Source organism: Eptatretus burgeri, chromosome 12, assembly GCF_056783735.1.
Source record: "Eptatretus burgeri isolate ZD-2024b chromosome 12, Ebu_testis_v1, whole genome shotgun sequence".
Lineage (NCBI taxonomy): Eukaryota > Metazoa > Chordata > Myxini > Myxiniformes > Myxinidae > Eptatretus > Eptatretus burgeri.
Window position 1 is genome coordinate 66185273 of NC_140972.1, and position 17011 is coordinate 66202283.

Here is a 17011-nt window from a genome sequence, read left to right on the forward strand (position 1 = left end):
GATATTGCACATGTAATTAACCCTTGCATTGAACCCCAAAAGTGATGTGAATCCTTTCTTCCTCATTGCTCTTTTCCAAAAACCGTAAAGCCCGTTTTGAAAATGTTGTGACATGTGGACCTCTCCTCATGCTGGGTATGTTGCTGTAGATGGCTGATGATCTTATGATCCAGTTGTCCAACTACCGGATCCAGCTTCAGCAAGTGGAAGCAGCGCTTACGGCAGATTCTGATAATGAAGACCTCCTGAAGCTAAAGAAAGATTTGCAGGTTGGTCATGTGGGGTTATGCTGCCTGTTTAAAAATGGTTTTCAGGAATGCTTATTTTAGCCGGTCCCATTCCCGAAGGGGGCAGGATGAGCTATTGTAATCTGGCTGTGTGTCAGTGAGGTATCCCTACACAGATTGACTTTTATTTAGATTTTAGATTGTTTGTTCTCAGATCTACTTTGATCTCTATACCCTGGCGATGCTCCCCATTGTTAAAATGCTCTGTCTCATTATCCCCACGCTTGATGAAAACAAAACCGGGGTGATATTGTAATCGGTTCCATCCATCGATCTGTCAATCTGTTCATCACACTACCTCCTAAACGGTTGGGCTGAAATTCACCAAACTTGTTCGTTATTATCAGCACATGGCACAAAGGCGCAAGAGCAGGGCCCTTTTTGGCCCTGCCCCTAGAGACCGTAAACACAATTATGGGCACATTTTTAAACAATACTTTGCATTTGCAATGAACGTTGGAGGACGCATGAAACATGTTATGATTTTTGGGGGTTTCACACCCGGTTCATGCCCCAGGGAATGGAGACTTAGGATCACAGGGGTCAAAACAGGGGGAAAAAAATTTAACTCAAAATTTGATATTGGTAGAACTGTTTGCCATCTTTCAACTGTGATTTATTTGGGAAGTGTGGGGATTTGCAATGGCACACCATTGACTTCGTTCTAGTTACCCTCGCCGAATGAGAGGGTATCGCATTTGGGTTTGTTTGTTTGTCCTTACAGAACTTTCATGTTTTTCTCCGCGTCTGCTTGTCGGGCCGAGACGAAATTTTCACCATCGGTGCGACTACTCGCGTTGAATGTTTTGATAATGATTATGATGTCATAGTGTTGCGGGCCAGGTGTCGGCGACGAGCACGACCGCCAGGTAGAGCAGTTGAGTCGGCTCCCCCGATCACCTGGAATGTATAGGTCGTCACCCCGGCTAACTCTGGAGCCGACGGGTCCCTTATCGGACCAAAGTTCACCAATAGATCGACCACGTGGGGTAGGGTCGATTGCCAATTTCAATTTACCTAAATACCCACGTCGTCCAAACTACTGGGGAAATTCACCCTCGACGAGGCTTGTACGGAACGAGCCGCTAGCGTACTCGAACTGTGTGCGACCCGAGCGGACAGTCGCCGAGCCTCCGTCGGTCCAATTGTCCTTTTACAGCGGCAACAGCCTGGCTAATTCTCCAACACGCACCGTGTTAAACCAATAAAAGAAACACAAAAATGAACTGATACATTGAACACATGGGTTTATTTATAATAGGTGGGGAAGGAGGGGAGCACGTAAGAAGCAGAGTTATCACGACTAATATAAATGAAATGCAAATAATGTACAAGGCACTTAACAGTTGTTACTTAAAGACGGGCACACACACAGACACACACACAGAAACGGACCCCAATGGTCTTTATTGAAGGCCTCCAGCTCAAGGACAGGTGAGCTGGAGACCAGAGCCTGCGCTTGGACCTGTCCACCTCGTGTGGTCTTCGACGATCTGGCTCTTTGGGGCTCGAACCCGCAGCAACGATGCCACTCCAAGCACCAGGGACGGAGGAAAAGTGTCCGACGCCAGGTGGACGAGACTAGAGACGACCGAGCACTGCCAAGCCGACCAGACCAGACGAGTTGATCTCCAGCACCTCAAACCCGATCGCTGCCAAGCCGACCAGACCAGACGAGTCATTCTCCGGCACCTCAAACCTGATCGCTGCCAAGCCGACCAGACCAGACGAGTCGATCTCCAGCACCTCGAACCCGATCGCTGCCAAGCCGACCAGACCAGAAGAGTCAATCTCCGGCACCTCGAACCCCATCGCTGCCAAGTCGATCCCCGGCACAGATTGCCCAACCCTGACGCTCTTTCCAAGGCCCTGGCGTTCCTTATATTGAATTTCTCCTGCGGGCTGGGGTGTCGTGGGAAGGATCACCGTCTGAGATGTCTCGCCTCTCATTGGCCGAGAGGCTGTGGGAAAGTTCGCCGTCTGAGACGTCTCACCTCCCATTGGTCCGGGATTCGTGGGAATGTCGGTGTCTGAGATGTCTCACGCCTCCCATTGGTCCGGGGTTCGTGAGAACGTTCGCCGTCTGAGACGTCTCGCCTCTCATTGGTCGCAGGGAACATTACATCTCTCTGGGGCGGAGTCGGAGCTCTGGTGGCCGAGAAATCTCCGCCCACATACGTGGTCGAACGCACGTAGACAATGGCATCGGTGTGAGGAAGCGAGGTGAAGGCGTGTTGTGAACGAATCTCCGCAGCGCACACATAATTCCCTTTACACACAGGTAGGGGGCCCTAACTCTAAACACACACTTACCGATATAACTGTTCTATAGGGACCCTGGTTGTTGTGTGTGATGGGTTCCAGATTCGTAACAATAGGTCACGTGGTGTGGCATCCATGTTGGAAAAACTTTGGACTTCTGTATCTCTGAAACCACACCAAGGAACAAATTCAAACTTTTTAGCAAGTACTCCTCATGGGGAATGAGTGATTTTTTTTAATGACATAGGTGCCTTCGTTATGTCATAATTGCATTTGGAGAACGCTACATCCGATCAGTATTAAAAATTTTGAGGGTCATCTCGGGATAAAATGGTCCACAAAATCTTTGTTATGACTTCATCGGTCACGTGATTCAGCAGCCATATTGTTTTTTCCTTTAAAAAAAAAATAAAAAACCTTCAAAAGTCATCTTCTCTGAAATGGCTGAACCGGTCATCACTGCCAGCAGTTATGAAGTGGCAGTTCTAATTATATCTCCTAATTACATAACACACCAGTACAAAATACACCACACAACACACCACACAAAACAAGTCCTGGTGAGGGTCTGCAATATCTGATTGCTCGAGATGACCTAATAAAACCAGTCTAGATGTCCGTACGTGTGTACGTCCCCATTTTTTTCTTCGGATTTTCTTGATATTTGGTATGTGGGTAGATGTCGATGAGTGATGCACGACGGTTTGACTTTTGACACGATTGAAGGTCAAGGTCAAGGCCACTCCAAAGTTGCAAAATCGTCCATTTTCAAAATCTATCTCCTCCGCCGTTTGTAATCCGATCTTCGAAATTTCTTCGGATTCTGATAATATGGAACAATATCTAAATTTGGTCAGGCCGTTTTTTTTTTAAATTACTCCTGGTTATCGAGTCACGTGTCTTCAAAGTTGAAAAAATCGTCGATGTGATGCGGTCAAAAAAAGTTCACCCGATCATGATGAAACTTGGTATGTAGGTTGGGGTCGATGAGTGATGCACGACGGTATGAATTTAGACCTGATTGAAGGTCAATGTCAAGGTCACCGATGCTGTAAACTTGTTAAATCATCCATTGTCAAAATATCATCTTCCATTTACGACTCAGAAATGCGGTTTGATTTCTGAGGTCTGGTTTCTATCCTTTTGAGGACACATTGATCATAAATGTTCCAAATCATCCATTTTCAAAATCTATCTCCGGATAACTCAGAAATGTAGTTTGATTTCTGAGGTTTTCTATCCTTTTTACTCCCGGGCTTTCGTCTGTACGTTGAACCAAAAGACTAGACGACATCGAAGCCATTCTAAGCCGATCAGAGATCCACATCTACAGAGCTTCAGAGATGACCGTCACCCCCAACCGGGGGTAATTTTCTTCTTCTAATTGTAATGCCTGCTTATATTTCTCATGGCCACACTTAATTTTGTCTTTGTACCTTTTATTTTCCTGAAAATAGTGACTCGGCGGGAGACTTTTTCCTGTGGTAAATTTCACTTGTGATCTGATTTTTGGAGCCTTACTCTTCAGACCACCCCTTACTTGGTTTGTCATTTCCCTCTGGTTAAAACAATGTTGTATCCTTTCCATCTGCAATTATTTTCATGCAAAACCAATTGTCTTGCCCACATCCATGTTCTGTTGCAGGAGGTGATTGAACTTACGCAGGACCTTCTGACGTCTCAGCCGACAGATAATTCGACAAATGTCGATGAGCATGAGGCCAGCAGCAGTGTTAGCCACTCGTGGCATGTGGGTGACCATTGTATGGCCCTGTGGAGTGAGGATGGACAGTAAGTGAGCTCAGCGGTGCAGGGTGTAAGTAGAGTATCTTGCATATTTGAGAGTTTGGGAAACTTTTTTTTTGTTGTTGTTGTTGTTGTTGTTGTTTAGGGAAGATAGAGGAGATGTAAAATGAAAATGAGGATTGTTGTAAAAGTAGAATCATCAGAAATATGCAGCTTTGTATTTTATTTTATTTTTTTTGTACATTGAGAGTTGATTTTCCTGAAAGCACACTGCTGTGAGTAGCTGGGACTTTAAGTTGTTGGCCATTAGTAGTCGAATGTGCACCTTGGTAGCCAATTGTTCGGTGCCTGCTTTGCATATTTGTATTTTATTTTTTCCACTTCTGAAAAAGTCAAGGTTTGTAACGTTTTTATTTTATTTATTTAAATTGAGCTTCTTTTTATGGATCTCCAAGATGTTTGGATTGACTGTTTTTGAGGTCACATGACTGGAGCATAGCCATTAGCATTGTTCCCTAACGGTACACAGGCTTGTCTTTTCAGGTGGTACGAGGCGGAGGTGGAGGAGATTAATGCGGACAGTTGCACGGCGGCTGTGACCTTTGCGTTGTATGGAAATGCGGATGTGGTGGCCTTGCAGTCACTCAAAATGGTGGAGGAGGGTCAAGGGAAAGGCAGTGAAGATGGTCTTGGTGGAAAGCCCAAGTCAAAGTACAGCACAAATGCACACACTCACACGATGTGGTTTCATATTTTATTTTTTTAATTTTCAATCTGTATCTTGCTTCTGCAACGTTTGACTTATTGTTGTTATGACGTCGTCGTGATATGTTCCGACTGTCTTTGTGTGCATGTGGTTTAATTTTGTTACATAAATGTGATTCATTATAAAAATTGTGAGAAATACAGAGCAAAGAATGCAAAAGTACAACTGACTCAAGGTTTAAAACTCGGTGGTGTAATGGTTAGAGCGTCCGCTCCAAGTCTGGAAGGTTGGCAGTTCAAATGCCGGCCGAGTCATACCAAAGACTTTAAAAATGGTACGTGCTGCTTCCTTGCTTGACGTTCAGCATTTAAACGGATAAGAGCAGGTAACAATCCCTATAGGTTGGCATTCATGGGGAGGAGGAAATTCTCCTGAGAAGAATGCCCCACCCAGTGCGGTGAGAAAGGCGGTGCCATTGTTGTGGTATCGCTGGTACCCAGAGTGCCCTGGAAAGTGATGGCACTTCCCTCAAGCTCAGTGTCCTGTTTCTCTGTTCTAACTGTCCTGTTGTGTCTCGTTTTCGTCTGTATATCTATGTGTGTGTCATTGTGTGCCAGCTCCACAACGAGCATTAGATCCTGAAAATAATAATAATAACAAAGCCTCAAAGTCCAACGCTTTTGCCACAGTGGCTTTCATATGTGGCTTAACAAAGGCCATTTATGCTCATACCTTCTCGGAGGGGCGAAGCAACACAGGCCTTCATTAGACTGCTTTGTTCTGGGAACGATTCTCATCATCGCCTTCGTAGTTTGAGCTAGTTCGATTCGGAGAGTAGGAATGGTGAGGTGCAAAATTTGGGAGCAAGCATTGGATTGAGAAGGTGGTGGGGGGACGTTAGGGAGATAGAGAGTGTATGTATCCATATATAAATGATTGTACACATGCACACTTTCAGGGCTCAACATATACTTTTTTTTCCAGCCTACTTGCAGTATAAATAGTTGGACAGGAGAAGTAGTTAACAGTACAGGTAAAATATAAAACCTGCCTGTCCTGTCAACTAAAACCTGTCTTGATTGTTCCTGTTCTGCTAACTATTGCATCTGTCCAACTATTTATATTGTGAGCATGGGGCGATACCATTTTATTTACCTCTGCCACTAGTGGACGGAGGTTATGTTTTCACCCCTGCTTGTCTGTTTGTGAGCAGGATATCTCAAAAAGTTTTGGATGGATTGTGATAAAACTTGGTGGATGAGTTGGATAGGTGATGAGAACAAGCTGATTAAATTTTGGTTGAGGTCTGGATGCTGATCCGGCATATCAGAGGGATACAAAACATAAACTGTTCAGCCTGGCGGAGGTATGCACTCTTCCGAGTGCCATTCTCGTTCTTTGAAGTTTTCCTTGGTGTTTGGATTTTAAAAAGATGCTCTTACTCGCTGCTAACCACTGTGACTTTAGACAGAAAAGAACAGAGGTTAAAATATGTAAAGTTTATTGAACTTCTCGGTGGTGAAATTGACCTGTCCTTCGGACAGGTTCATTGAGGTGTTCACTTGTTTGACAGACAAAATTGCCCGTCCCGGACAGTCGGACAAGTATTGATATCGAGCCCTGTCTTACCCAATGTCTTCTCCCACATCTTACCCTCTTCCCTCTCTGTTCCCACCCACTAAGTCTCATGGTCTATTGCAGACTTGTGTTGCCCCCACCCTCCCCCTTTCCATCCCCATCCCCTGAGGGCGTTTAATATCTGTTTGCACACAGTCTGTGCTTGTGCTTTAAAGACCACTGGAGATGAACGTTCAACTCGCTTTTCTTTTGAAAAACTGCGAGTTGGTTGTGCTTCTGATGATGCTCAAATGCATTCTCACATTTTTGGTGGTTACAGGTTTTGCCAATAGCAAAGTAAAAAAAAAAATCTTTTTTTTGACAAATTTGGATTTTTTTTGTTTGTTTGTTTATTTTATTTTTATTTTTGCGATGAAGGAAGGAAATGCTGGCACAACAAAGGGAGTATAAGAAAAAGAAAGCATTAAAGAAGGCTCAGAGGATGAAGGAGATGGAACAGGAAAGAGAAGAACAAAAGAACAAATGGCAGCAATTTAATAACAAAGCCTTTTCGAAGACAAAGAAGGGCCACGTAAGTTTGTGTGAATCTTTTGATCGGACTTTGCGAGACTGACTTATTCCAAACTTGATACCATTCGAGTATCCCCTCCACCTTACCTGTCTGTCGTTCTGCACATTACTGGATAAATGCAGGGTGATCCACAATCAAGTCCCAATCTATACTATAAGAGAGAGAGAGAGTGTGTGTGTGTGTGTGTGTGTGTGTGTGTGTGTGTGTGTGTGTGTGTGTGTGTGTGTGTGTGTGTGTGTGTGTGTGTGTGTGTGTGTGTGTGTGTGTGTGTGTGTGTGTGTGTGTGTGTGTGTGTGTTTTGCCATTTTCTCAGCGGTGGCTGAACGTATTTTCATCAAACTTGCAGTGGTTCATCAGTGAGTGCCAGAGAGTGTTTTAAGCCAAAAAAAAATTGAAAAATTTGAGATGTAATATTTCCTTTATTTATTTTTTAATCACTCTGTAGTAGTGCCAAAGCCTTTTTGATTAATGACAGTTATGTTCAAGCATACATATAAATAATAACGCAAGCCCACCGTTCGCCCTACGTACGGTCGACGTGGAACACATCTACATCATAGCTTGGCTTGTCGAATTGCTACAGCGAACGTAGAAATGAAAAAAGTTATAACTCCGCGCTATAATTCCACGGTGACCCTACAGCCTGTAAAATATAGCCAAACGGCGTAGGACCTCCCTGAGGCCACCTCAGTTTCTCTGCGGCCGCCGCACGTTTCTGTCAATTCAGAGGGCGTACGGCCGCCGTATCCTCGCCGTAGAGCAAATGTGACCGAGGCCTGAATGGCACCACATTTAGAGATCGGGGGCAAATTTAACCCAGAAACATCAACAGCACATTCACGAGAATCCATTCGACGAATAACTTCTAATTCCATATCTGAGGTAACACTTTTAAAATTCCTCTTAGCCAATAATTAATCTACAAGGTGCTTACAAAGTCCCGTTACCCCATCCACAGAACTGAATAAATTAATATAACTAGTGCATGCCCGTAGATGCGTGGCCGTACGTGCAAACCCTCCCCCCCCCCGCAAAAAAACTTAAACCGCGTGCCAGAAACAACAACCACACAAGCCGTTCCTTCGCTTTCACGTGCCCGTACGTGCGTGGCTGTACGTGCAAATATATATATATATATATATATACTTTAAAACTGCTTGCCAGAAACAACCACACAGGCCGTTCCTTCGCTCTCACGTGGCCGTACGTGCATGGCCCTACGTGCATGGCCGTACATATAAAAAAAACTTTCAAACCGCGTTCCAGAAACAACAACCACACAGGCCGTTCCTTCGCTCTCGCGTGCCCATACGGGCGTGCCCGTACATGCAAAAAAAAAAAAACTTTCAAACAACTACACAGGCCATTCCTTCACTCATAAATGACGACTGGATTGGGGCATTGTGTTTATCTATAAGTGCGGATAAGAAATCGAGAAATTATTAGAATACAGTAAGTCATCACTATCCAAAAGTAGTGCGTGCCCGTACGGAATGTTCACATCATTCCACGAATTATCGCTTGCATTGAAGTAACAGCTACTGTGATACTTACACACAGAGTTAATTAAAATCAAGTTTACCTCCCTGTCTTTGCTTGCAATGACATTCGCTGTCATTTACCATTGGCACTCCAACCCCACGGTAACTAAGGCACCGATCGATCCCCATCGTAACCAGCACGGCACGTGACGTCATCGTCGGCCGGCCGTGCACCGGCCTACGCAGCAACGTGTCCTGTGATTGGTAACTAAATGGCGCATCGGCTACGCCTACGCAGCACGTGTCCTCTCATTGGTTGCTAAATAAATGGCCATAACTTGGGAATCACTTGTCCGATTAATATCAAATCTTGAAAAGGTACATCCTCAGGTCCCCAGCAATATAGCTGACAAGTTTCAATTAGATCGGACCAGTGGTTGTCGGGAAACAGCGGTCACAGACGCGCACAGAAACACACACACACACACAGATTGCTGGAATTATAGATAGATGAAATGAGGTCAATGAGATGACAAATGAAGGGGTTGAATGCAGACTGCAGAGCAATGAGTAAGGAAACCCGTCCTTGTGAATCGTTTTTACCACCAAATTGAGATGTATTTCGTTGGCAAGCATGTTGAGTGGAGCTGAATTCCTTAACACTTCCAAATGCCACAGCGTTTTGACAATTGGAAACAAAAAGAAGTTGTGCACTTTTTTTGATAAATTATTTTCGGAACAATTTTTCTTCAATCAATAAATAATAATAAAAATCGTCTCCATGTTAGCACCTCTTCATAAACATCGCTGAGGAAACGGCGCTTCTTCTTTGTTTCCTCGTCCGTCCAGGGCAAGAATACGGAGGCTGCTGGATCTGCCAACGTTTTGATAAATCATTAGTTTTAACCAATTATTAAATTAGCGCCAACGTATTTTGCCTTTTCTCAAGGAAAAACACAAAGAGAAGAGAAGAGAAAAAACCCGTAATGGCGAACGCCTCTGAGTTTCTCTTCCCCATCGACCACGGCTACGCAGCAACGTTTCCTGTCATTGGTTGATAAAAAATGGCCGCAGCAACGGTTACTGTCATTGGTTGGTAAATAAATGGCCATAACTTGGAAAGCACTTGTCTGATTAATATCAAACCTTGAAAAGGCACATCCTCAGATTCCCAGCAACATACCTGGCAAGTTTCAATTAGATCGGACCAGCGGTTGTTGAGAAACAGCGGACACACACACACACACACACACACATACACACACACACACATATACACACACACACACACACACACACACACACACACACACACACACACACATACACACACACACACACACACACACATATATTGCTGGAATTATAGATAGATGAACACACAAGAGGTAGACATGTAAATTATGAATACATAAACTTTAATTGTCAGAAAAAACAAACCATTAACGTGTGTGTGTGTGTGTGTGTGTGTGTGTGTGTGTGTGTGTGTGTGTGTGTGTGTGTGTGTGTGTGTGTGTGTGTGTGTGTGTGTGTGTGTGTGTGTGTGTGTGTGTGTGTGTGTGTGTGATTAATTTTCTGAAATTTGTACAACTTGTTTTTCACTCAGAAGTTTTAGGTTATGATGTGTAAATCAAGGTGGAAAAAGTCTGGTTTATTGCAATTTAATTCCAGGCTATAAGGCAACAAAAGGTGAAAATTTTGAAAGGGGGTGCAGACTTTCCATAGGCACTGTATAATATACTAGTGAGGTACCCACGCTACGCACGGGGGGGGGGGGGGCGAAAGTGTTGTGATGAACTAAACAAACATAAGCATTAAAAAAACAACACTCATCAATCATGCTAACCAGATTGGCTCTGCAGATTCACTCTGCAGAACTCTTCACAAATTATTAAAAGCACACCTTAGATTTGTAGCAGCATCGTGTCTTCTGTTTCTAGCCTTTCTGTGAGCCTCAGTGTGTCTTGCCTGTTCTTCTTCTCTGAAGCTTTAACTTTGTCTGGCCTGTCTTTGAGCTTCGGTGTCCCTTGCCTGTTCTTGTGAACTATCGGCATCGTGCCATCTCTGCCTTTGTTTCTTTTGAGCTTCAGAGCTTCCTCTCGATAGGTCCATTTTCTTTTGTTTTTTTTTCTTGCATTTTGAACTCTTGCGGTACATGTTGCATCTTCAAGCATTCAAAAGCAAACAGACAATGTAGAAACGGTGAATAAGCAATGCCGAATCCGCGAATGTCACGGGTAGAACCCCTCACATAATTTCCTCATTTTGCTTTCAACTTCATCTCTATATTTTCATTCCAAACAGCATCATTCCAATCACAAATTAATATTTATCTATCTATAATTCCAGCAATCTCTGTGTGTGTGTCTGTCTGTCTGCGACCGCCGTTTCTCGACAACCACTGGTCTGATCTGATTGAAACTTGCCAGGTATATTGCTGGGGACCCGCGGATGTGCCTTTTCAAGGTTTGATGTTAATTGGACAAGTGCCTCCCAAGTTATGGCCATTTATTTACCAAACCAATGACAAGACACGTTATTGCGTGGGCATGGCCAATGGGGGAAGGGAAGCTCAGCCGCGTTCCCCATTACGGATTACAACATACGGGCTTCCGGAGAGTGATGACCGTGTATTCTAATAATTTCTCGATTTCTTATGCGCATTTATAGATAAACACTATGCCCCAAGTTATGATCGTTTTCATATTAGACGGTGCATAAATTTTGGTAACATCAGAGTGCTGGTGTGCTCCGATCCAGGAAGTAACTTTTTTTCTCTCTCTTCTCTTCTCTTTTTGTTTTTCCTTGCGACGACATTGCGAAAAGGTAAAATACGTTGGCGCTAATTGAATAATTGGCCATTAAAACCTAAATTGTGAATAATCGTTTCTGTCATATGCGAACTTCCGGGCCACACACGTACGGGCACGCGAGAGCAAAGAAACGGCCTGTGTGGTTGTTGTTTCTTGCTCGCGGTTGGAATATTTATTATTTTTTTTTTTTACGGGCACGTACTAGTACCATTAATTTATCAAAATGCAATATTACAAACACTTGTGAGGGAAATGAATATAGACGACGTTCTCACATGACACCTCGTACAGACCAATCTGCCGGCATGAAAGGATGGATACAAAACACTTCGTATAGATCATAAATTAAAACCATAATTGTGTTGAGAAATTTATGAAACCTCCCATCCCCTTTTAGAATGGAGAAAAAAAAACAGGGTCGTTTGGGTGGAGACTCAAAATCACTCTTGTATTGAGATCTTATTAGACCAGTGAATGTTTCTGCCGAACCCCTGATTGTTTACTTATGGATCGAAAGTGAAAATCATAATTGAATTGAGGTATTTATGAAACCTCCCACCCACCTTCAGATATCCGCTGGGACCCCAAAACGTTCTACAGAAGATTGGCCCCAGAACTGAGGGAGTAGTTCAGGGACAGACAGAGACAGACACGCCTGCTTATATATATATATATATATATATATATATATATATATATATATATATATATATATATATATATATATATATATATATATATATATATATATATATATATATATTGTTGCGAATTCGCGCCCGCAGGCGTGCGAGCGGCCACGTAACTCGAATCGCGGAACGTCGCCCACCGAACGGACAATTCTGTCGTGACCCTCTCGGACTAACGCCGGGAACTAGTCACGGGTGGGCCTTTCGGCCTCACCACGATCGTGCCAATCGGCCCCCCGCGTGGGATAAGGTTGTTCGCCAAATTCGACCTACCGAAGTACCCACACGGAGGGTAGACCGGGCGATCGCACCTCGCCGCAGGTCGACTCCGGACACAGGCCGCTTAAGCGACCCGTTCCGTACTATCGGGATAACTGAGCGGTTATCGTCGACCTCGACGGTTCCGATTAATTATCAGGCGTGATGCGATGTTTGCGGGAGCGAGTTGTGAAGGTAAAGGTCGTGGCTGTTGGCGTTGTTGTTGTTGTTGTGAAGCGGCGTTGCGGTTGGTGGTTGTTGTGTGATGGCGGTTGAGACGTGGTTGGTTCAAAATAAAGATAGAACAGAAAAATGGCTATCTTAAAGGGTCGCAGCCCGAATGAATCACATTTATTCCCTCTAAACAACGGGTTTGGGGCTAACTACACATGTACTTACAGAGATATCTCACCTACGGGACCTGAATGGTGGTTTGCGAATTTCCTCAACCGTAACTATATATATATATATATATATATATATATATATATATATATATATATATATATATATATATATATATATATATATATATATATATATATATATATATTGTTGCGGATTTCGCGCCCGCCGGCGTGCGAACGGCCACGTAACTCGAATCGCGGCACGTCGCCCACCGGACGGACAATCCAGTCGTGACCCTCTCGGACTAACGCCGGGAACCAGTCATGGGTGGACCTTTCGGTCTCACCGCGATCGAGCCAATCAGCCCCCGCGTGGGATAGGGTTGCTCGCCGACCCGACCTACCTAAGTACCCACGCGGAGGGTAGACCGGGCGATCGCACCTCGCCGCAGGTCGACTTCGGACACGGGCCACTTAAGCGACCCGTTCCGTACTATCAGAATAACCGAGCGGTGTTATCGTCGACCTCGACGGTTCGATTAATTATCGGGCGTATTCAGCCCACTACCAACCCTTTACGTGAAGCAAGATGGGGATTCAATGGAGGAAAAGACGAAGCGAAGCGGGAGAACAGTTCAACAATAAAGCACATTTATTCGCGGCACACGGGAAGCACACAAATACAATTCCACCAAATGCACACAAAAAAAAGAAAACAATTCCATTTACACAAAAAGCAAATATAAAAGTGAAAACACAGTGCAGAGCTAATACCGACTACCGAGCACACGGCAACACTTATACAATTCTACTTCACAGACGGCGCCGACAACACATACCCAAAACCAAGGAAAAGAAATACCTCAAGAATGAGGCGGGCCTGAGGCCGAGACCGGGTCGGGCCTACCCGTCTGGTGATGAGACGCGGAGCGGCGATGGCCCCGCAACCCGCGGGCCTCGCGGACAGTGCCTGGCAGGGGGTGGGAACGGGGCCCCCTTGGTCGCACTATCTCAGCGCGGGGGGAAACAGGAGGGGGTTGCTGATGCTCGGGGTATAGAGGATCTTTATTATCCCTGGTGTGCGTCTCCACCTCGGCCAGGTCGCGCTGCCGGCCTCCCTCGGGCGTGCAGCTCCTGGCACCGACGCGAGCACCCCCTCGTCCGACTCTCTTCAGCTTCTCCAGCCAATGCAGGCTTCGGGCTCCAGACTTCCACACACGTCCCCTCCGTTCCGACTCCTTCTCGTTCTCCTTCTCCTTTTCCGTTCTCGTTCTCTTTTTCCTTCTTCTGACTCCTTCTCGATCCCGTTCTCCTTTTCGTTCGACTCTCTCTCGTTCTGACTGACGAACACCGTCCTTTTATCCCCCCGTAACTTCGCCTTTGACCCCCTCCCTTTGACCTTTCACCTCGCTCCCCATTGGCCCGACAAAAAGTGGGCGTGAAGGCTTTTTGATCCACAAATTTGCATATATCGATCGCCCTGGGGGCGGGGCCAATTCGCCCCTCGCTCACCGATTGGACGGCAAAAAGTGGGCGTGTGTCGTTTTTGATCCGTTTTTGAAGCACAAAATCCGTGATTTTGTACACGCTGTTCGACGCGCGTTCTGCATGAGTCCAACACCGGTACCCACAGCGGGGCAAGAACGGTGGCGATGCTACGGTGGCGAGGTGTGACGGGAAGGTCGTGGCGGTTGTGGTGAAGCGGTGGTTGTGGTCGGTGGTTGATGTTGTGGTTGTGATCATGGCGGTTGGTCCAAAATAAAGATAGTAAAAGAAAAACGGCTATCCTGAAGAGTCGCAGCACGTATAAATGACATGTATTCCCACTAGACAACGGGTTTGGGCCTAACTACACATGCACTTACCGAGATACCTCACCTAAGGGACCTGAATGGTGGTTTGCGAATCTGGTAACCACAACAATATATATATATATATATATATATATATATATATATATATATATATTGTTGCGGATTTCGCGCCCGCCGGCGTGCGACGGCCACGTAACTCGAATCGCGGCACGTCGCCCACCGGACGGACAATCCAGTCGTGACCCTCTCGGACTAACGCCGGGAACCAGTCACGGGTGGACCTTTCGGTCACACCGCGATCGAGCCAATCAGCCCCCGCGTGGGATAGGGTTGCTCGCCAAATTCGAACTACCTAAGTACCCACGCGGAGGGTAGACCGGGCGATCGCACCTCGCTGCAGGTCGACTTCGGACACGGGCCACTTAAGCGACCCGTTCCGTACTATCAGAATAACCGAGCGGTGTTATCGTCGACCTCGACGGTTCGATTAATTATCGGGCGTATTCAGCCCACTACCAACCCTTTACGTGAAGCAAGATGGGGATTCAATGGAGGAAAAGACGAAGCGAAGCGGGAGAACAGTTCAACAATAAAGCACATTTATTCGCGACGAACGGAAAGCACACAAATACAATTCCACCAAATGCACACAAAAAAAGAAAACACAATTCCATTTACACAAAAAGCAAACATAAAAGTGAAAACACAGTGCAGAGCTAATACCGACTACCGAGCACACGGCAACACTTATACAATTCTACTTCACAGACGGCGCCGACAACACATACCCAAAACCAAGGAAAAGAAATACCCTCAAGAATGAGGTAGGCCTGGGGCCGAGACCGGGTCGGGCCTACCCGTCTGGTGATGAGACGCGGAGCGGCGATGGCCCCGCAACCCGCGGGCCTCGTGGACAGTGCCTGGCAGGGGGTGGGAACGGGGCCCCCTTGGTCGCACTATCTCAGCGCGGGGGGAAACAGGAGGGGGTTGCTGATGCTCGGGGTATAGAGGATCTTTATTATATGCGACGAGCGTCTCCACCTCGGCCAGGTCGCGCTGTCGGCCTCCCTCGGGTGCAGCTTCCTGCACGACGCGAGCACCCCCTCGTCTGGTGTCGCCGCCTTTCCACAGCTCCGTCCCCTCCGTTCCGACTCCAACGCACACGACGAGCAGCTCCACCGCCCGCGAAGTCTTGACCCTCTGCTTCCGACTCTCCTCTTCTTGACTCTCCGACCCGTTCTTGTTTGCGACTCTCTCCTTCCTGACTCTCTCGTTCCGACTTTTACGACTCCTTTGACTGACGAACACCGTCCTTTTATCCCCCCGTAACTTCGCCTTTGACCCCCTCCCTTTGACCTTTCAACTCGCTCCCCATTGGCCCGAGAAAAAGTGGGCGTGAAGGCTTTTTGATCCACAAATTTGCATATATCGATCGCCCTGGGGGCGGGGCCACCCGCCCCTCGCTCACCGATTGGACGGCAAAAAGTGGGCGTGTGTCGTTTTGGATCCGTTTTTGAAGCAGAAAATCCGTGATTTTGTACACGCTGTTCAACGTGCGCCCTACACGAGTCCAGCATCGGTGCCCATGAGTGGCGCGAGATGACGGTGATGCGATGGTGGCGAGTTGCGACGGTAAAGGTCATGGCGGTTGTGGTGAAGCGGCGTTGTGATTGGTGGTTGTTGTTGTGGTTGTGATGGTGGCGATTGGTCCAAAATAAAGATAGTAAAAGAAAAACGGCTATCCTGAAGAGTCGCAGCACGTATAAATGACATGTATTCCCACTAGACAACGGGTTTGGGCCTAACTACACATGCACTTACCGAGATACCTCACCTAAGGGACCTGAATGGTGGTTTGCGAATCTGGTAACCACAACACTACCCCCTTCCCTTTTTACAGACTCGTCCCGAGTCGTCAAATTTTCGTGTGCCATCATGTGTAGTTTTCCCCTAGTACACTTTACCTACGGATCCCTGAGTGCGACATTCATGGTATTCGTGTCCCCAAAATAAATAACCTGAGGGCTGCGTAACTACCTAAACAAACTCACTCACACGGACGACTTAAATAAAATTGCCGGCGCCAAGACAGACATGCCGGGGGGCGCACTCATATTTACAGTACATCTTACCTTAACTTACAAATTTTACACTAAACCATGGCCCAGGATCATTGAACTCTGCAAAAAGAAAGCAGTTAGCAGGGAGCCAGGCTGCCCGCATGCAGTCTCTGACTCAAACAATGCAGGTGACAGGGAACGTGGCTGGCTGCTCACACGCAGTCCGAGGCCTTCCCTTTTGAACTGAACGCAGTGAACCACAACGGTGCATGGGCTGCACAACGCAGTCTCCGTGCCAGCTCAAGTGGCACACGCAATGAGCACAACGAATGGATGCATGGACACAAACACGGTGCACGGGCTGCCACTGCAGGCCCGTGTTGTAGCTGCCAACAGGGC

General features: G+C 46.2%; 1 protein-coding gene across 2 annotated transcripts in view; it reads left to right on the forward strand.

The window, feature by feature from the left end:
• SMNDC1 (survival motor neuron domain containing 1) overlaps positions 1-10203 on the forward strand; it is a 17994-nt gene extending 7791 nt beyond the window's left edge. Inside the window, exons 2-5 of one of the 2 annotated variants that reach the window (XM_085848325.1) lie at positions 150-269; positions 4195-4340; positions 4839-5006; positions 6997-10203. In XM_085848325.1, coding sequence (XP_085704451.1) covers positions 150-269; positions 4195-4340; positions 4839-5006; positions 6997-7192 — 630 coding nt within the window. In that variant the 3' untranslated portion in view covers positions 7193-10203. Of the gene's footprint in view, positions 1-130; positions 270-4194; positions 4341-4838; positions 5007-6996 lie in introns of those variants that run through there. The other variant, XM_085848324.1, reaches the window with a different exon arrangement.
• The last annotated feature ends 6808 nt before the right edge of the window (positions 10204-17011 follow it).